This window comes from Erinaceus europaeus, chromosome 4 (genome assembly GCF_950295315.1).
Source record: "Erinaceus europaeus chromosome 4, mEriEur2.1, whole genome shotgun sequence".
NCBI lineage: Eukaryota > Metazoa > Chordata > Mammalia > Eulipotyphla > Erinaceidae > Erinaceus > Erinaceus europaeus.
This window is the reverse complement of record NC_080165.1, coordinates 122,210,229-122,227,633: the sequence shown is the minus strand read 5'-3', so window position 1 is coordinate 122,227,633 and position 17,405 is coordinate 122,210,229. Positions and strand designations below refer to the sequence as shown.

The 17,405-nt window shown below is 37.0% G+C and overlaps 1 protein-coding gene across 2 annotated transcripts in view; it reads right to left on the bottom strand.

Moving 5' to 3' along the window:
* Nucleotides 1-1,394: 1,394 nt before the first annotated feature.
* ARHGAP18 (Rho GTPase activating protein 18) overlaps nucleotides 1,395-17,405 on the bottom strand; it is a 161,697-nt gene continuing 145,686 nt past the window's right edge. For both annotated transcript variants that reach the window (XM_007524989.3, XM_060190485.1), the window contains exons 13-15: nucleotides 9,561-9,685; nucleotides 5,176-5,237; nucleotides 1,395-2,889 (exon numbers count right to left, since the gene is read on the bottom strand). In XM_007524989.3, coding sequence (XP_007525051.1) covers nucleotides 2,798-2,889; nucleotides 5,176-5,237; nucleotides 9,561-9,685 — 279 coding nt within the window. In that variant the 3' untranslated portion in view covers nucleotides 1,395-2,797. The remainder of the gene's footprint in view (nucleotides 2,890-5,175; nucleotides 5,238-9,560; nucleotides 9,686-17,405) is intronic.

Below are 17,405 nucleotides of genomic sequence, written 5' to 3'. Positions count from 1 at the left end.
GCGCTTAACCCGCTGCGCTACTAGCCGAATGACTCCCGATAAGAAAGAATTTATACTAATATTTAAGGTACTATACTTAAGGATCTCCTATTTAGAAGTATAACTAGATGTCCTGATTATTTAAATGTAATATATGCATAAACATGGATCATGAGCTCTAAGGCATTTTCTTATCAATTATAAGATCCAGCACTGGGAGTTGAGCGGTAGCTCAGTGGGTTAAGCGCACGTGGCGCCAAGCACAAGGACCAGCGAAAGGATCCGGGTTGGAGTCCCAGGCTCCCCACCTTCAGGGTAGTCACTTCACAGGCGGTGAAGCAGGTCTGCAGGTGTTTATCTTTCTCTCCCCCTCTCTGTCTTCCCCTCCTCTCTCCATATCTCTCAGTCCTATCCAACAACAATGACATCAATAACAACAACAATAACTAAAACGAGGGCAACAAAAAGGGCAAATAAATAAATATAAAAAAAGAAAATAAAAAAAATAAGATCTAGCACAATTTCATTATTAAAACCCTTTCATATACACCTTCTATCTTTTGCAGGTAGGTAAGAAATGTGGCATAAATTAGTTCATGTATATTTTAGAAAGTCATTTATCTAAATCATTGTATTTATCTTTTTTTTTCATCAGTGACTTAATAGTGCATTACAAAATTACAAGATAATAGGCATACAGTTCCATACCACCCACCACCACCAAAGATCTGTGCCCTCACCTCTCCCACCCCCAACAATAACCACCATAGACCCTAGGTCTTAAATATGGGGTGACTTTTTTTTTCAAGTTCATGTGTTCCAGTTTTCTGTATTCTGCCTATGAGTAAAACTATCTGGTAGGGGGACTTCATTTCCTTACTTCACTAAGCACAATCACCTCCAGTTCCAACCATTTTGGCACAATGGACATAATTTTGCCTTTTTAATTGCTCAGTAGGACTCCACTGCATTTATGTCCTATAACTTCTCAGTCTTCTGTCAATAGGCATTTAGGCTGCTCTACTGATGTTTTGCCTACTGTGAATAATGGTGCTATGAATATGGGGGTACATATGCATTTTTGGAGGTTATGTACTCCTAAAATGTTCCAGATATTAGTTCTGTATTTTTAACTGTTTTTTTTCCCAGAGTAAACCATTAATAAAACATTTTGCTAACTAGCAAATTAAATATATGTAGTTAAAAAAGGATACTGTGTCTTGAAAATTCCTAAAGAACAGAGATTTGCAATAAGAAAGAACTAAGGAAGAAAACAAGCTTATATTTTATCCCATATCATCCCATTTCAGAACTATACAGAAGCAATAGAAGAACAGAAGTGGTGTTTACCAAAAAACCAAAAATAGTCTATTAGTACACTTATGAACACAAAAGATAAAAATTCCATGAGAAGATAATTTAGAAAAATGCATTTAATTATAAAAATTTAAATAAAAAAGCAATGGCACAAATCACCAGTTACTTAAATGATCATATTCACAGGCTGCTCTTGTAATTATATGCTAAAAATTTACAACTGTCCTCATTAACAGCACTTTTCTTTATAATTAGAGTAACATCAAGAACTTCTGAGAATGCATAATTTTTCCTAAAGTACTACTAAAAATATCATAAACACAGTTTGTGCAATGTTCATTTACATCACCTTTTATTTACTACACTATAAGCTCATAAAATATTGAACATTTCTCCCTTGCTACACTCCTCTTATTTACAGTAGAGAGGGTTCATCTTTTCACAGTGCGGTTAATGTATTCAAATTTCTGGGAATAGTACGTTCCACAGCATTTTAATAAATGTATTCTGGTTATTTAAATTAACTACACAAACAAAAGCTTGTACACATGCCTGTCATACCTCTAAGAATAATTTTTCCTGTAGACTTGTGTATGAGTAAAAACAAAATAAAACAAAACAAAACTAACCTCTTTCAGTAGAATACGTTTCCATTCATCATTGGATTATACAAAGATGTATTTTTAAATTGCTAATATGTAACCGGTAAAGTCAACTATGACTTTTAAAATTTCATGTAAAGACTACAACATACATGAAGTGATCTGGCTCTCCCTCTCTTGATATCTATACTCCAGTTCTGCTACAAAGGTATATTTGATTTATCCTAAGTATGTTTGTATTCAATGATGCAATAGAAATTGGCAGTTTCTGAAACGTCCATTTTCTTGACACAATAACATGGTTATATGTTAGGTGACCTACACAATGCAAATCATTTCGTGTGATACAACTGGAAGGAGTACAACATTATTGTTTGAACAAAAGAGTCAAATAAATGAATAATAACTGGTTATTAACAAGAAAACATTAATTTAGTTTGTTTTAAGATAGACTATCTTCACAACTTGCCCTGTCTGTTATTACTATTATTAATATTTGGGTTAAAAAAGCAAAACTAACCTGGAAAAAGGTAAACATGAAGAGGAAAGGTGAGAAACTATGTTACTGTATAAATGATTTTAGGACAAAAATGTGAGAGGGAAGAGAATATATTTTCACATAGAAAAAAGTATGTCACTTTGGGGCACATTTCTGAGTAGAACCCCTTTCCTCTAACTCCAGAAATATGTGTTTACTAACAACAATATTAATAAGTATTATTAACAATTCTGGCAGCAGTGCAAAGCCACAACTTTTTAAGGTTTGGAAGTGCCATTATGCCAACAGCTGGGAACATTTGAATAATGAAAAAGTCCTGCCATTTCATTAATTTACACTCTTGACCCAGCAAGTATTATTAAGGAGGTCCTTGTGGCTATCTGCAGCTTACATCTTCTTTCTATGACGGCTTTGATTTTATAACCCACTCGGCATGTGGATTGAGCTGATATAGGTCCTTCATGTAAGTGTCATCATCGAGACAGCGTTCACCTATTAAAGAGATGTTGCTTTAGTTTCATACAGTGGGAAGATAAGAACGCAACGTTTAACACAAGCTTAATGGTTTCACCCTAAAGTCTTACATTTCTAAATATTTATCATCTTTTCTGTGTCCCACAAAGTATAAGATCAGTTTATAATTAAAATTATAAGGTCAAAATGGCAGAAGTCAATTGATGGGTCTTTCTCTAAATGAATAGGTTTCTTAGCAGTGCTGCAAGTTTTTCTCTCTCTCTCCCTCTCTCTCACTCCCCTCCTTCCCACCCTCCCTATCTTATTTTTTTAGTTTCTTATTGTTTTTAACTCTTTTATTATCTTTATTTTTTATTGGATAGAGACAGCCAGAAGTCGAGAGGGAAGGGGGAAATAGAGAGGGAGAGAGACAGACACTCTCAGCCTTGCTTCACCACTCACAAAGCTTTTCCTCTGCAGGTAGGGACCTGGGTCTCGAACATGGGTTCTTGCACCTTGTAACATGTGCACTCAACCAGGTGTGCCATCACCCGGGCACTCACTCCCTACTTTATCTTTTAAATTTTCTGTCTGTCAAAAAGAAAGGGAAGGAGGGAGGGAGGGAGGGAGGAAGGGAGGAAGGAAGGAAAGAAGGAAGGAAGGAAGGAAGGAAGGAAGGAAGGAAGGAAGGAAGGAAGAAAGGAGATGAGAGAGAGAAAGAAAGAGAGGAAGAGAGAGCGAGAGAGAAAGGAAAGAAAGAAAGAAAGAAAGAAAGAAAGAAAGAAAGAAAGAAAGAAAGAGAGGGAGGGAGGGAGGGAGGAAGGAAGGACTCCAGGAGCAGTGAATTTGTTGTACAACCACCTAGACCCAGCAATAACTCTAGTGGCAATAAAAATAAATAAATAGTGGCTGGATGGTGACACATCCAGGTAAGCACACATAGTTGCAAGAACCTGGAGTTCAAGCCCCATTCCCCACCTGCAGCGAGACACTTGATGAGCAGTCTCATGTCTTTCTCTCCATCTCTCCATCTCTCTCTCTCTCTCTCTCTCTCTCTCTCTCTCTCTCCGTCCTCTCTCAATTTCTTTCTGTCATGTCAAATGAAATAGAGGGAAAAAAAAGAGGAAGTGACACCAGGCAGGGTGGATTTATAGTGCCAGCACAAAGCCCCAGCAATAACTCTGGAGTAAATAAATAAATAAATAAATAAATGTAAAAAAAAAAAAACTGGGAGCCAGGTTGTGGTGCACCAAGTTAACTACACACAGAATCAAACTCCTGGTTCTCACTTAACAGGGGAGAAGCTTCACAAGTGATGAGTCAGCCCTGCAGTTGTCTCCTTTTCTCCCTCTTTATCTCCTCTTTCACTCTCTCACTATCTCTCTCTAACCACAACAACCAAACAAATAAAATTTACTAACACTTAATTACTAAGAGAAAATTTTATAAACATGCCTCGAAATATTTTCAAATCACTACTTGGAACTAGATGCCAATTTACTGGCTAATATCATCCTTATAATTCCAAGGGCTAACAAAAAAAAAGTAAAGAAAAGGTTTATCTTAATAAACCTTTTGTTTTAATATTAGAGATGAATTCTGACAACAACAAATGGGAAAAATAAACTAAGTTGTGGTCAGAACTTAACTATATACTATTTCTATTTCCTAGGTAACCAGTGTATGTAGGAAATCAACAATTCCAAAAATATATTCCATTTTCACTAAAAAATATATGGAGCAGTACTCATAATAAACATGTCACTGTGTATCTAGCTCCCCACCTGCAGGGGGGTCGCTTCACAAGTAGTGAAGCAGGTCTGCAGTGTCTATCTTTCTCTCCCCCTCTTTGTCTTCCCCTCCTCTCTCAATTTCTCTCTGTCCTATCCAACAACAACAACAAAATGGAGAAAATGGCCTCCAGGAGCAGTGGATTTGTAGTGCAGGCACTATCCTCAGTAATAACTCTGGAGGGAAAAAAAAAGTGTTACTGTGTTCTAAAATAAGCATAACTACTTTCTTTATTAAGATGTGACACAAGTACATAGAAAAGAAGTTTTGTTTTTTAAATTTCATGAACCATTCAACATGTTACTCTTATTTGAGGAAATTTACTTTGTGGAAGGCCAACAGAGATAACCACATGTAAAAGAGGAGCTCCAAAAAGAGCCTAAAGAGAAAGTGAGACCGCCAAGATGTCCATAATATTCATTACCCATCTGCAGTGTGCTATATTTTACTTTAGTCCCCCAGGCAAGATATAAACAATAGACAAATAATGTCACACAAATATATGGAATAAAATGAGAAAGAAGCAGAGCTTACCAATATTTCCTCCAATTTCATACAAAAATACATCTCCTTTTTTCAGAACCTGAGCAACTCGACTATTAGGAACAAAACAAATGGATTAGTTGTACCATCATGCAGTTGAATCCGGTCGGGGGATTCTGATTTGTATGGAAAATTTGTAACACTGCAATTATTTACACATTTCTACTTTACCTTTAAACATGCCAAATAGGTAATAAACATGTCACACCTGTAACAAATGGAACCCTATATTTGAAGGCAAAATATTAAATTTGTTAAATTAAAAAGAAAAGTAACATTTTAGCTGTCAATAAAATCACCAACGTGATCGTCTCTTTTGCCTAGAAGTCAAAATGATCCCGATGAAATTATAAAAAGAAACATTTTCTTACTGTAGCTTTCACATACACTTCTTCAATAAATATTTACCATGAGTTTGCTATACTGACAACTTGACATAGTATGCAAGATAAATGGGAGCAACAGAATGCGGGATGGCACAGGGAGGAATACAAGTTTTCTGAGTTGGCCATTCAAGTATGAGAAACACATAAACTCAAAGTAGAAGCAAGTAAGTGCTCACTATGAAGATGGTATAAGGGGGCCAAGTGGTGGTGGAGCACCTGGTTAAGAGCACATGTTACAGTGCATAAGGACTCAGGTTCAAGCCCCTGGTCCCCACCAGCAGGAGGGAAAGCCTCTTAAGCAGTGAAGTTGCAGGTGTCTCACTGTTTCTCCCTCTCTGTATTCCCCCTTTGTCTCAATTTCTCTCTGTCTCTATCCAAAATAAATAAAAAATATATATTTTTTTGCTGGAAAATTGTGCAGATGCAGTCAAAGCCACCATGTTGTCACCACCAGCCAACCTCTAATTTTATTTATTTATTTATTTATTTATTTATTTATTTATTGCCTCCAGGGTTATTGCTGGGGCTTGGTGACTGCACTATGAATTTACTGCGCCTGGAGGCCACCCCCCCATTTTGTTACTGTTGTTGTTGTTGACTAGGATAGAAATTGAGAAAGGAGGGGAAGAGAGAGAAGGGGAAAGACACCTGCAGACCGGCTTCACCTCAATTTAATATAGTTTTTAATTGTCACTACAGTTACTGCTGGGTTTCTGCCTCCAGGACAAATCCATTACTCCAAGCAGAGGTTTCTTTTCTTTTTTTTTTTTAAACACAGAGAAACTGTGAGGGAGGGGAGTGTGGGGGGGTGATAGGACTGCAGCATTGCCTATACTATCTTGAAGTAGAAGAACAAAAGTACATAGATATTAACCATCTCCCACACTCCCCACCCCTTGCCAACAAAGTGGGAAAATAAGTACACAGATTTAAAATGGGTGATCTGAATCCTGAAAGTAAATGTTATGCAAATTAATCCTATTTAATATTTAAGGCCTGGAAGAGCATTTTACATTTGAATTCTAATTATGTACAATTTCTGGGAAAGGATGGCAAGTCCTCATGGGTGAGAGCAAGGGCAAGAGTTGGAGAAAGGAGAAAGAGAAGTCTATTGACTCTGCTGAAGTAGGAAGAGACCTCCACCTTTTTTATTTTGTAATTAATTCATTTTATTTGGTTAGTTATTTTTTTACCCAAGCACTGCTCAGCTCTGGCTTATGGTGGTGCAGGGACTGAACCTGGGACTCTGGAGCTTTAGGTATGAGAGATTCTTTGCATAATCTTTGTGCTATCTATCCCCACCCAACTCCACTTTTTAAAAATAGATTCAATAAGCTTATTTTACTTGATAGTACTAGTATTTTCAATATAGAATGGAAATATTTCAGTCTTTAATGACTCTGTTCCCAAAAACATAGAAGTTCCTAATAAAATACAAAAATGCAAGAAAATAAATGCAAAGAAACATGAGAGGAAGATCAAACTTTTAAACAATATTTTATTGATATTAGATAGAGACAGAAAGAAATCAAGAGAGAAGGAAGAGATTTAGAGGGAGAGAGAAAGAGAAACACCTGAAACACTCCTTCACCACCTGTGAACCTTTCCCTTTGCAAATGGGGACCAGAGGCTTGAACTTGGGTCTTAAGCATTGCAACATGTACATACTGCCAGGTACTGCATCGCTCCAGGAAGACCAACATTTCAAAACAATGCTTTAGAAGAGGTGAGAGGAAGCTGAAGAGATAGCATAATGGTTATGCAAAACGTGCTTTCAAGCCTGAGTCACCAAAGATCCCAGTTCAATACCCAACACTACCATAAGCCAGAACTGAGCAGTGCTCCAGAAAGGGAGAAGGAAATAAGGAAGGAAGGAAGGGAGGGAGGGAAAGGTGGAAGTGGGAGGGGACTAAGGGGAAGGGTAAAATGGTCCTTGGAAAGGGGATACTGGCATCATCTTACAGGTGGTCAAGTGGCATGGAGCACAGAATCAAATGAGAGGTGAAATTGGCCCCCTATGGGGGAATCTTTTTGAGGATCAAACTAAGAAATTTCAACTGCTCTCATGACTTAATTCTGAGAAATTCCAACAGTCTCAGAGTTTAAATTCCCAAATTCCATCTCCAGACTCCCAGGCTCTGTACCAAAAGTCCCTGGATCTGTGGTGTTCTCTAGACCAGCGCCTAGAGTTATTAAGGGGCTAATTTGGAGATAGAAACCATAGGTTAAGGATTCCATGCATGAGGATTCAGCTCTGCTACCTGTGAAATGTGTGACCCTGCAAAGTCTCTGTTTTCTGATTACTAAAACAGAAGGAATATTAAGTAGTGCCGAGTGCCGCTGAGAGGGAAGTTTATGCTGGCTTACTGAAAAGCACAGATTTTACCAATAAGCCTCTCTTCTGTTTCATCACCATCTGTTAACTACACAGGCTCATCTCTTCTCTCAGTTCATAAACCCCAAGAGAAGATACTTTAAAGTATATTTTTATACCTCTCCTAGCATCTAGTAGAAGATCTTCAGCAGAGCAGGGGCATGTTAATACTTGTGATGCTTTATTCAATTGGAGATGCCTGGGCAGAAAATGACCAAAATCTCTGAATGTTAAAATGAAGAAAGTAAAGTCTATGGTTATTAAAATAGAGTATTTGAAAGCTAAAATGCTCCCAATTTTCCTGCCTTAACTTTTTTTTTTTTAAATCATTTTAGTTGGAAAGATAGCTCACCACGTAGGGTCTATGCCTTGCCCTGTGCATGGCCCAGGTATGAGCCCTGCTGCCACATGAGAGGTGACATGGCACCAGAGGAAACCCTGGTACTGTCGTATTCCTTCTCTCTGTCTTTCTTTCTGAATGAAAAAACATCCTAGAGTGGTAAAGCTGTGTGTGTGTGCATGCAATGGTTTCTTTCTTTTTCTTTCTTTCTTTCTTTCTTTCTTTCTTTCTTTCTTTCTTTCTTTCTCTTTCTTTCTTTCTTTCTTTCTTTCTTTCTTTCTTTTTTTTTTCAGAAAAAAGGGGTGAAAAACCTAGATTGATATATGTCAATGGGTATAGATGAAAGGGAAAATCACTAAATCATGGCTTTAGCTAAAAATAAGAAACCCGAAAATGGCAATCCCAATATACTGCTTGAAACTCTGAAAATTAAAAGATACCACAACATATTTGGGAAAAGTATGCACTGTAATATTACCAATAGGGTGTTAATGACTTTTAAAGAACTCTTCCTCTCCCATCCTCCCTGGAATAGAGGGGAAGACCCAAGTGTCCTAAAGAACAGTGTGATCTGCTTACACAATTTCAGCATTTGAGGAATTGTTTATCCTCTCTCAATTTTTTAAAAATTTGTATTATTTTTATTTATTTATTGGATAAAGACAGCCAGAAATCAAAAGGGAAGGGGGGGTTATAGAGAAGGAGAAAGACAGACACCTGCAACACTGCTTCACTACTCACAAAGCTTTCCCCCTGCATGTGGGGGCTGGGGGCTCGAACCTGGGTCCTTGAACATTGTAACATGTGTGCTCAACCAGATGTGTCACCATCCAATCCTCTCTTTCAATTCTTTATACATATTAAATTTGAAAATTTCTTCTTATTTCATAGGGTAATTATAACATAATTTGTTTTAAATCAAAAGTTTCCTAATTAGTAATTTTCCCAACAGCCTACATACAATAACTAACCTACCATCAACACATTCTGGAAAGAATATTGAATGGTCTCTTGTTCCAAACCCACACTGCAGACACAGTGAAGGAATGTTTAGATATCCTGCCTGAAATGGGTTCAACCTGAACACAAACTCCACTAAATGAACTCAACTCATCCCAAGTCTACTTGATAACGCCGCTCTTCTCCTTTTCAGGGAAGACAACATTTTTCAGCACTTCACAACACTTGTAGTTTATAAAATAAACATAGAGTGGGGGGGGGGGAGAAGGCAAGGGAGATATACTATGGAATAATTAAAACAAAAATAGGTCTCTACCTTTCTTGGCTGACAAATTTGGCAAGTACATCACTAGCTTTTAGTTCTTCAGTTAGCTTTATTGCCATGGAAACTTTCGAAAGATGAGGAGCTTGCACTCGAATCATTCCCCGAGGAACGTCAGCCTGCAAAGCAATAATGACACTGGAACAAAGCTTGCGGCAGCTGGAACATGTAACTCTGTACAATGCATTACATAGTAAGTGTGCTTAACTACTATGCATTTTACTTCACTACATAAAAACCTTAACTACTGTATAATGTAATTTGCTAAATTACATCAAACCTCAAATATCCTCTTAATGGTGATAGGGGGAACTTTATAATGCCTGTGCAGTAATGCTTAATTATTTTTAAAGATGTAAAGAATGACAGCAATAACCATTACTGCCATATTAACTGCTGATTTCTCAGTATTATCTACTAGAGGGTGCTTCTTCATGTAGCAATTTATGAAATTGAATCCAAATGAAGTGACTTGGTATGCTGTGGCAATATATGCATTTACACATTCACAAACTTTTGCAAGATTTTTCTGTCCTTGACTATTAAAAAAAGAGAGAAAAACATTTATCTGATATACCAGTATTGAGTCTGCTCCTCACTTGGTTAATGAGCTTACACCATCACTTTACATTTTGCAGTTGGGATGACCCAATCTCAATGCTTTATTCTTGAGATTAAGCACATTTTTAGGGGAATATAAATGAAAGGACTATCATATAAGGAGGACTATATCAAAATGCCAGCTATGTGATTCAAAATGTTAAGCCTAATTAATTTATAAATCATTCTGTTACAACACATTAATTTATTATTTATAGTAATGCGTATTGAACAGACTTTAGAATAGCATGTTTTAAGATAATGTCTCCAATAATACAAACACCCTATATAATGTTACAAAGCACCTACTGAATACAGACATCATGTTCTGTCTGCTTTCCTCATCAACGTTATTATTTTTAAGCACACACTATTATTTTTACACATGCCTTGAATTTTTTTAATATGAAGCCTAACATACTAGGTGGAATTAATCTGTTTTTTCAGAATTAAACAAATGTAATGATTTTAGAATCATGCAAAATAAAAATGGTGATGCCCCCTCACATTTAAAATATCTGTAAACTACTGCAAAATATATACCTGAAAGCAGAAGTACACTAGAGTTTGCAGTGAGTACCCCCTTAACACTTCCTCTCCACTATTCCAAGCTTTGGGTCCATGATTGCTCAACAATTTGTTTGGCTCCGTATGTTAACTCTCTTTTCAGTCACCAGGTTCCAGATGTCATCAGGATGCCGGCCAGGCTTCCCTGGACTGGACCCCACCAATGTGTCCTGGAGCTCAGCTTCCCCAGAGACCCACCCTAATAGGGAAAGAGAGAGGCAGACTGGGAGTATGGACCGACCAGTCAATGCCCATGTTCAGCGGGGAAGCAATTACAGAATCCAGACCTTCCACCTTCTGCAACCCACAATGACCCTGAGTCCATGCTCCCAGAGGGATAGAGAATGGGAAAGCTATCAGGGGAGGGGGTGGGATATGGAGATTGGGTGGTGAGAATTGTGTGGAATTGTACCCCTACTACCCTATGGTTTTGTTAATTAATCCTTTCTTAAATTAAAAAAAAAGTTTTTAGTGACGGTTAAGATCTAGTGCAGAGATGACAAAGACATCCCCTTTTTCATCTCTCCCATTCAGCTAAACCCTTAGTTGGCTTAGTTTTCTTGACTTCCAGTGTCTGATTTCTGTTTCAGTCTTTGGATACAAATCCAGTTATTTCTGAAAATTTAACTTACCCTTTACCTTGATTCTGTGATAGATTATATTTTACTGTAACATTTTAGAAAACAATCTGCTTCTCAATATGGAATGGGGCATTTCATCTGTAGGGAGGTTGTGGGGATGTTGTGGAGCCTGGCAGGGCTTGACCTGAGAGGTGAGTCCATCCTGCTAAGTCTCTCTCTCTATGGAGTTGTTGAGCAAAAGGGGGGACACATGAACCTCAAAGGTTGGTGGCCATGTTAGTCTTCCCTCTCCCACAAAAACATCCTGCATCTTCCTGCCGGAGCCTGGCATTCCTTAAAAAACATTAAGCCTGCTCCACCCTATATTCCCTGACACTATGGCCCATCCTTTTATTATCTACATATCAATCTTCTGCTTTGTCTTACAAATGCCTAAAGGTCTCCTTCCTAATTCCTCACAGGTTATTGCTAATCCTACCAATTGAACCCCTAGCAACAGTTGCTGGGGAGGTCCATACCATTCCTGGACCCCTTTGCTTTTCTCCAACCCTTTCATAACCATGTGTGGTATTGTCAAGCCACTTCCATTTCTGTCTTGTCTCTTCTGTGTCCCGAGTTGGAGGAGGGTGGGCATGGAGAGGGGGAGGCTGATGCTGGCCATTGCAGTTTGTGCCATGTGGCTTAACTAGGTGTGCTACTGCCTGACTCTGGGGCGTTCAAATGAATAAAGATTTGTATTGCTTTGCCACCACGAGCTTGGTTCCTGAGTCATCTCTCTCTCTCCTGAGCAACACTAGCCCAACACTCATCAATTATGCTAAATGCTCTTGGGTTCCTATATTATATCCTGTTGTGGCCTTTCTGCCTTCTGGTATGGTCTCACCTACCTGTTTCCTCATAGGAGGTGAAAATACTAAGCTGGTCTTGACAACTTGAATATGGAGTGAAACTGTAATAGCAACAATTGAAGCAGATAAATCTGTATTGATAAAATCCCAATCCACCTGTTTATTGCATTAAGAAGCAGCGACTGGTATTTTGGATTCTGTTAATTCTTATTAATACAATAATATACAGTTTTCTATGCTTTGCAGGTAGTCTTATATTTTATACTGATTTAAAGGTTAAGAAGTCCTGTTCAATTCCAAGTGCCCAAAATTCTTACCTGTGGGTTTTATTTGTGATAAGTAATTGTCCCTGTAATTTTTGCCTGCCCCATGATAGCAAAAGGGAAGGCAAATGTTTGCTGACATTTAAAGTGAAGTTCAATAGTATGGCTATGTTTTTATATACAGATGGGCCATAACAAGTGAGTTATGAATTGAAGGATACGGTGAGTTTAGTTATTCCCTTCTCCCCACTGTCCTTTTAGCACATCTTCTGTTTAGATGAAACAGGCTTGTAAACATCTCCTATAAACACCCATACTCTACAGTCTTTCAGTATGTTATAGTCCCCTTCTAAAATATTCCCCAGATGCCTAACCTTCACTATAAACTAGTGATGTTAAAAATTGCCTCACTTCCTGAAGGGAGGCTATGTCATCCAAGTCTAGCACTTGAAAAGGACTGGTCCTAATAATGTGGATAGCCTAAAATGTTCCAGCTGTGACCATGCACTCTGATATCAGACTGACAGGGACCCAGAAATCATACAGGCTCAGCTAAATATGAATATACATGGACTCCACAACATATTGACATGGTAAGCCGTAAAGAGCCACTCTCTGCCTTAACCCAGCTTTCAAGTTATATTATTCACTCCAACACTATCCTCTCAGACAATATTTCTAGTTCACCTTCATGTTAGCTATCAAGCTCAAGCAAATATTACTAAAGTTCCTGGCTCCTAAGAAATTACCCAAAATAAATACTCTAGCTTCTTTGTACTCTAGGGTTCCTGCTCTCATTCCTACTCCTTGGTTCTTTTTTATTAAAGAGTTTGTCCTAATTTATATCTTTTTCAGCCACCAAGTTCCAGATGCTACTACTATCTTAATCTTAATACCTTAATCTTAATACCTCCCTGGGCAGACTACCTTGTCCATGTATCCCAGAACCTCACTTCTCCAGAACTCTAGCTTACTAGGGAAAGATAGACAGCTGGGAGTATAGATTGACTGGTCCACTTCCATGTCCAACAGAGAAACAATTACCAAAGCCAGAACTCCTTTGTTTTGTACCCCAAAAAGAATTTTGGTCCATACTCTCAAAGAAGGAAATGTTAGGGGAAGATTACCAGGGGAGCTCTGAAACCCACTTTCACTGGGACTTGCAATTCTGTGAGAAGGAACCTTTGTTTTTGCACTATCACTGAGAGGGAAGAGATTCAGGAGAATACCTGAGGAAGTCAGGCACTGTTTCACTTATCTAAGAGGGAAGAGGAAAACGAAAGAACAACTATGGGATGATTTCACTCATATGTGGAATATAGAGAAATGAAACACATGAACTTAAAAAGCATATATATATTCTTAGTGTCCCTGTTGAATTTCTCTTCCTAGGAACATTGTGCTTATCTTGGTTCCTGAAGGATGTCTCAATCCCAGTATACCTCCAGACTTATATATATAAGATATATATATTGTTAATCTCTAATTATAATATTCGGAGAACTATGGTGGTTACCCTTGTGGGGGAATGGGGGATACAGAACCTTGGTGGTGGGAGTGGTGTGGATTTAAACCTTTATTATCTTATAATCTTATATAACACTATTAAATCACTCATAAAAATAAAATATACTCCTGCATATGAACATTTGGCAGCTACATTATACTTACATGACCGATACCTGAGTCAAACTTAAAGTTACCTATCAAGGTTTAATAATGAATGACTGAACAATATCTCTCTCTTCCATGGTATGCTTATAATAGTAACATTTGTCTAGAAAAAAATAAAACTATTGTATATTTGTTAAATAGTAAAAAAAAAATAAAAGTTCTTAGGACTATTGTATAAGAGAAAAAAAAAAGTTAAGTTACCTCTACCACATAGTATTATCTCTACTCCACAGAAAAAACAGATGAAAAGAGTGGGACAAAGGAATAATAGATGCCATATGGTAAATTATCTGGTAATAATTTGACCTCACAAGGGAAGGATTAAAGCTAAAATCACAAACATGAGAATGTGCCTACATTTGGGGATGTAGTCTCTTTGCACCAAACTATCTGAATATCTATTGAAGGCTTTTAATAGGCCTCCATTTTCTAAATGAGCTCAAGGTTCGTACTTTGGAAAGTATGAGAATACTTCCTTACTGAAAACAGCACTGAAATCAGTATGGTGCGAATAACTGCCCGAGAGCCCCACATTTGACACAGGTGAGATCCAGGTACTAGTGTATGACAGCACTTACAACCCCTCACACAAATGAGAAATATACTGTAATGGCTATATGATGACATTTGCCAGTATATCAGTAATGACATTAACTGTTAAACATTTTCTGTAATCTTTTGCCTCTTTTCACAATGCAATGGAATATTGAGCTGAGGATATAGCTTGACATGTTAGAGAGTAGAAGTAGCATACAGGATGAATATGGGATGATCTCACTCAGAGACAGAAGTTGAGAAATAAGCATATGAAGCGGAAACACGAAGTAGAACTTGAAATGGGTTTGGTGTATTGCATCAAAGTTCAGGACTCTGGGGAAGGTGGCTTTCTGGTCCTGGTGCATGATAATGAAAGGAGGGCCTAGGCTGGGTGAATTTTTTTTTTTTTTGTAGGAAGTTGAGAAATTTTACAAATGTATCAACAACTGTATTTACTTTAAGCCAGTAACACATAATAATAACAAAGCCAGTAAAATATAATAATGATAATAATAATAATAATAATAAATATCATCCAGAAGCCACAAGATTCAATCCCTGGCACCACAATAAATCAGAGCTAACTAGTGTTCTAGGGTCTCTGTCTCTCTCTCTCTCACACACACACACATACACACACATACACACACACAAATTCTCTCATAAACACATGCTCATAAAAGTAAGTAAGTACATAAGCAAGTAAAAAAAAAAAAATCTTTAAAAAAATGGAATAGCAATGTTCCAGAAAGGTATTTAGTTAGGTCATCTATGGCTCACACAGCAATTTAGATACACGCTTTGTAAATTAAGGAGACTGTACTCCTTATCAGGACATATGAATGTGTTGAGGAAGATAAGGATAATTCAAAGCAATTATTTCTGTAGTAACATAAACTATTCAAATCACACAATATAAAATTGAGACTCTAACTCTATTTGAACCGACCCTTACTTTCATCCTTAATTGGTAGAATTTATTAAGCAGGAAGCATTTAAAAAAATTTTTTTTTGGTAAAGTTTGTCCTGGATATCTTCACAAGGGGAGCCAATTAATATTTACTTTGGTTATTAAAACATCAATGCCAAAATCCCCATGTAAATGGTGTATGAGAATTGTTAAACTTCAGAATTATACTGTATCGCAAAACTGCTATTGGAACATGGATTACTCTGCATTGCCAACCGTAGAAAATACACAATATGCCAGATCATTAAAGCAATAAATTCTTAACCCAAGTAACAAGAGTACTTACTATCTTTGTAAACTTCATGATTCACACTTTGTTTTGCTTTTGTCTAGTAGCTGTGGTACAGTGTTTACCTTTCTTCTTTTATTTTTTTAATGTTTGTATTTCTGAGTTAAAGATCTGTGGTGTTCAGTAAGACTGGAGAAGAGCAGTGGTTGACTAATATGACATTAAAGCTTAAGCATGAGGATTTACATGGGGACTTCACACTTTCAGTTTCTTATGCACGCAAAGACTGTATAATAGAGAAACTGATATAATGTTGTCAGTCCTCATGTGTCTTACATTGGCCTTCTTCTCCTTTTTGTTTGTTGCCCCTAGCGTTATTTCTGGGATTCAGTACTGGTACTACAAATCTACTGCTTTTGGTAGCTATTTTTTTTTTTTACCTTTTTTTTCCCTTACTACTTTTGTTGGATAGAACAAAGGAAATTAAGAGAAGAAGGTGGGAAAGAGAGAGAAAAATAGATAACTGCAGACCTATTTCACCTCTCATGAAGCATACCCTCTGTAGGTACTTGTACTTCTTGTACTTAGTAATGGGTACACTCAACCAACTGGGCCACCACCTAGCCTGTTGATTTCATTTCTTAATTAACTAATTAGCTAATTAATTAATTAATTAATTAACTAATTACTACCAGAGAACTGCTCAGCTCTGGCTTATTGTGGTACGTGGTGGTATGAGGATTGAACCTGGGACTTTGGAGGCTCAGACATGAGAGTCTCTTTGTATAATGATTATGTTGTCTACACCCACCCTCGAACTTCATTTCTTACATTTGGTCAAACAAACAATGATTTTAGCATTTTTTTCAGAGGATAAACACAAACTTGCTCACATTTTTGTACATTCTAAAAGTTAGAGACATAATGTCAAGACTCTAGAGAGGGATTAATTTATTTTACCATTAGAAACTAACAAAATTAAAGCCGACATTTTTAATACTGTAAAAAAAAAAACCTCTTTTATATCTTCCAAAGGTCAGATCTGGAATATACGTTCCAAATGCTAGATACTAGCCATATTTTAGGAAATTAAACAAAGGTGTTTTGGCAATGTACCCATGCACTAAGATGGCATCGTCTCCTTCGTCTGAACAGTACTGGATGGCAGAGATATAGATATTTCCTTCTGCCTTGAACTTTCTATACTCTTATAATTGGGTCCTTGTTACCAAACACTTAAACATTTATTTGACACACAAATTCAGAGAACTGCAAAGAAATGTCTTAAATAACTTCCATGGTGAATAAACAATTGAATCACAATGAAATGATTTTTAATAATATTCTTTTAATAAATTTTAAGGACTATAAAAAAACAGAGCAAGTCTTGAAAAGAAGATTTTATATTTGGTAATCTAATTTTCTTTTATTTTTTTAATTTTTAAATTTTTTTAATATTTACTTATTTTCCTTTTTTTGCCCTTGTATTTTTTATTATTATTGTAGTTATTGCTGTTGTTATTTATGTTGTCATTGTTGGATAGGACAAAGAGTAATGGAGAGAGAAGGG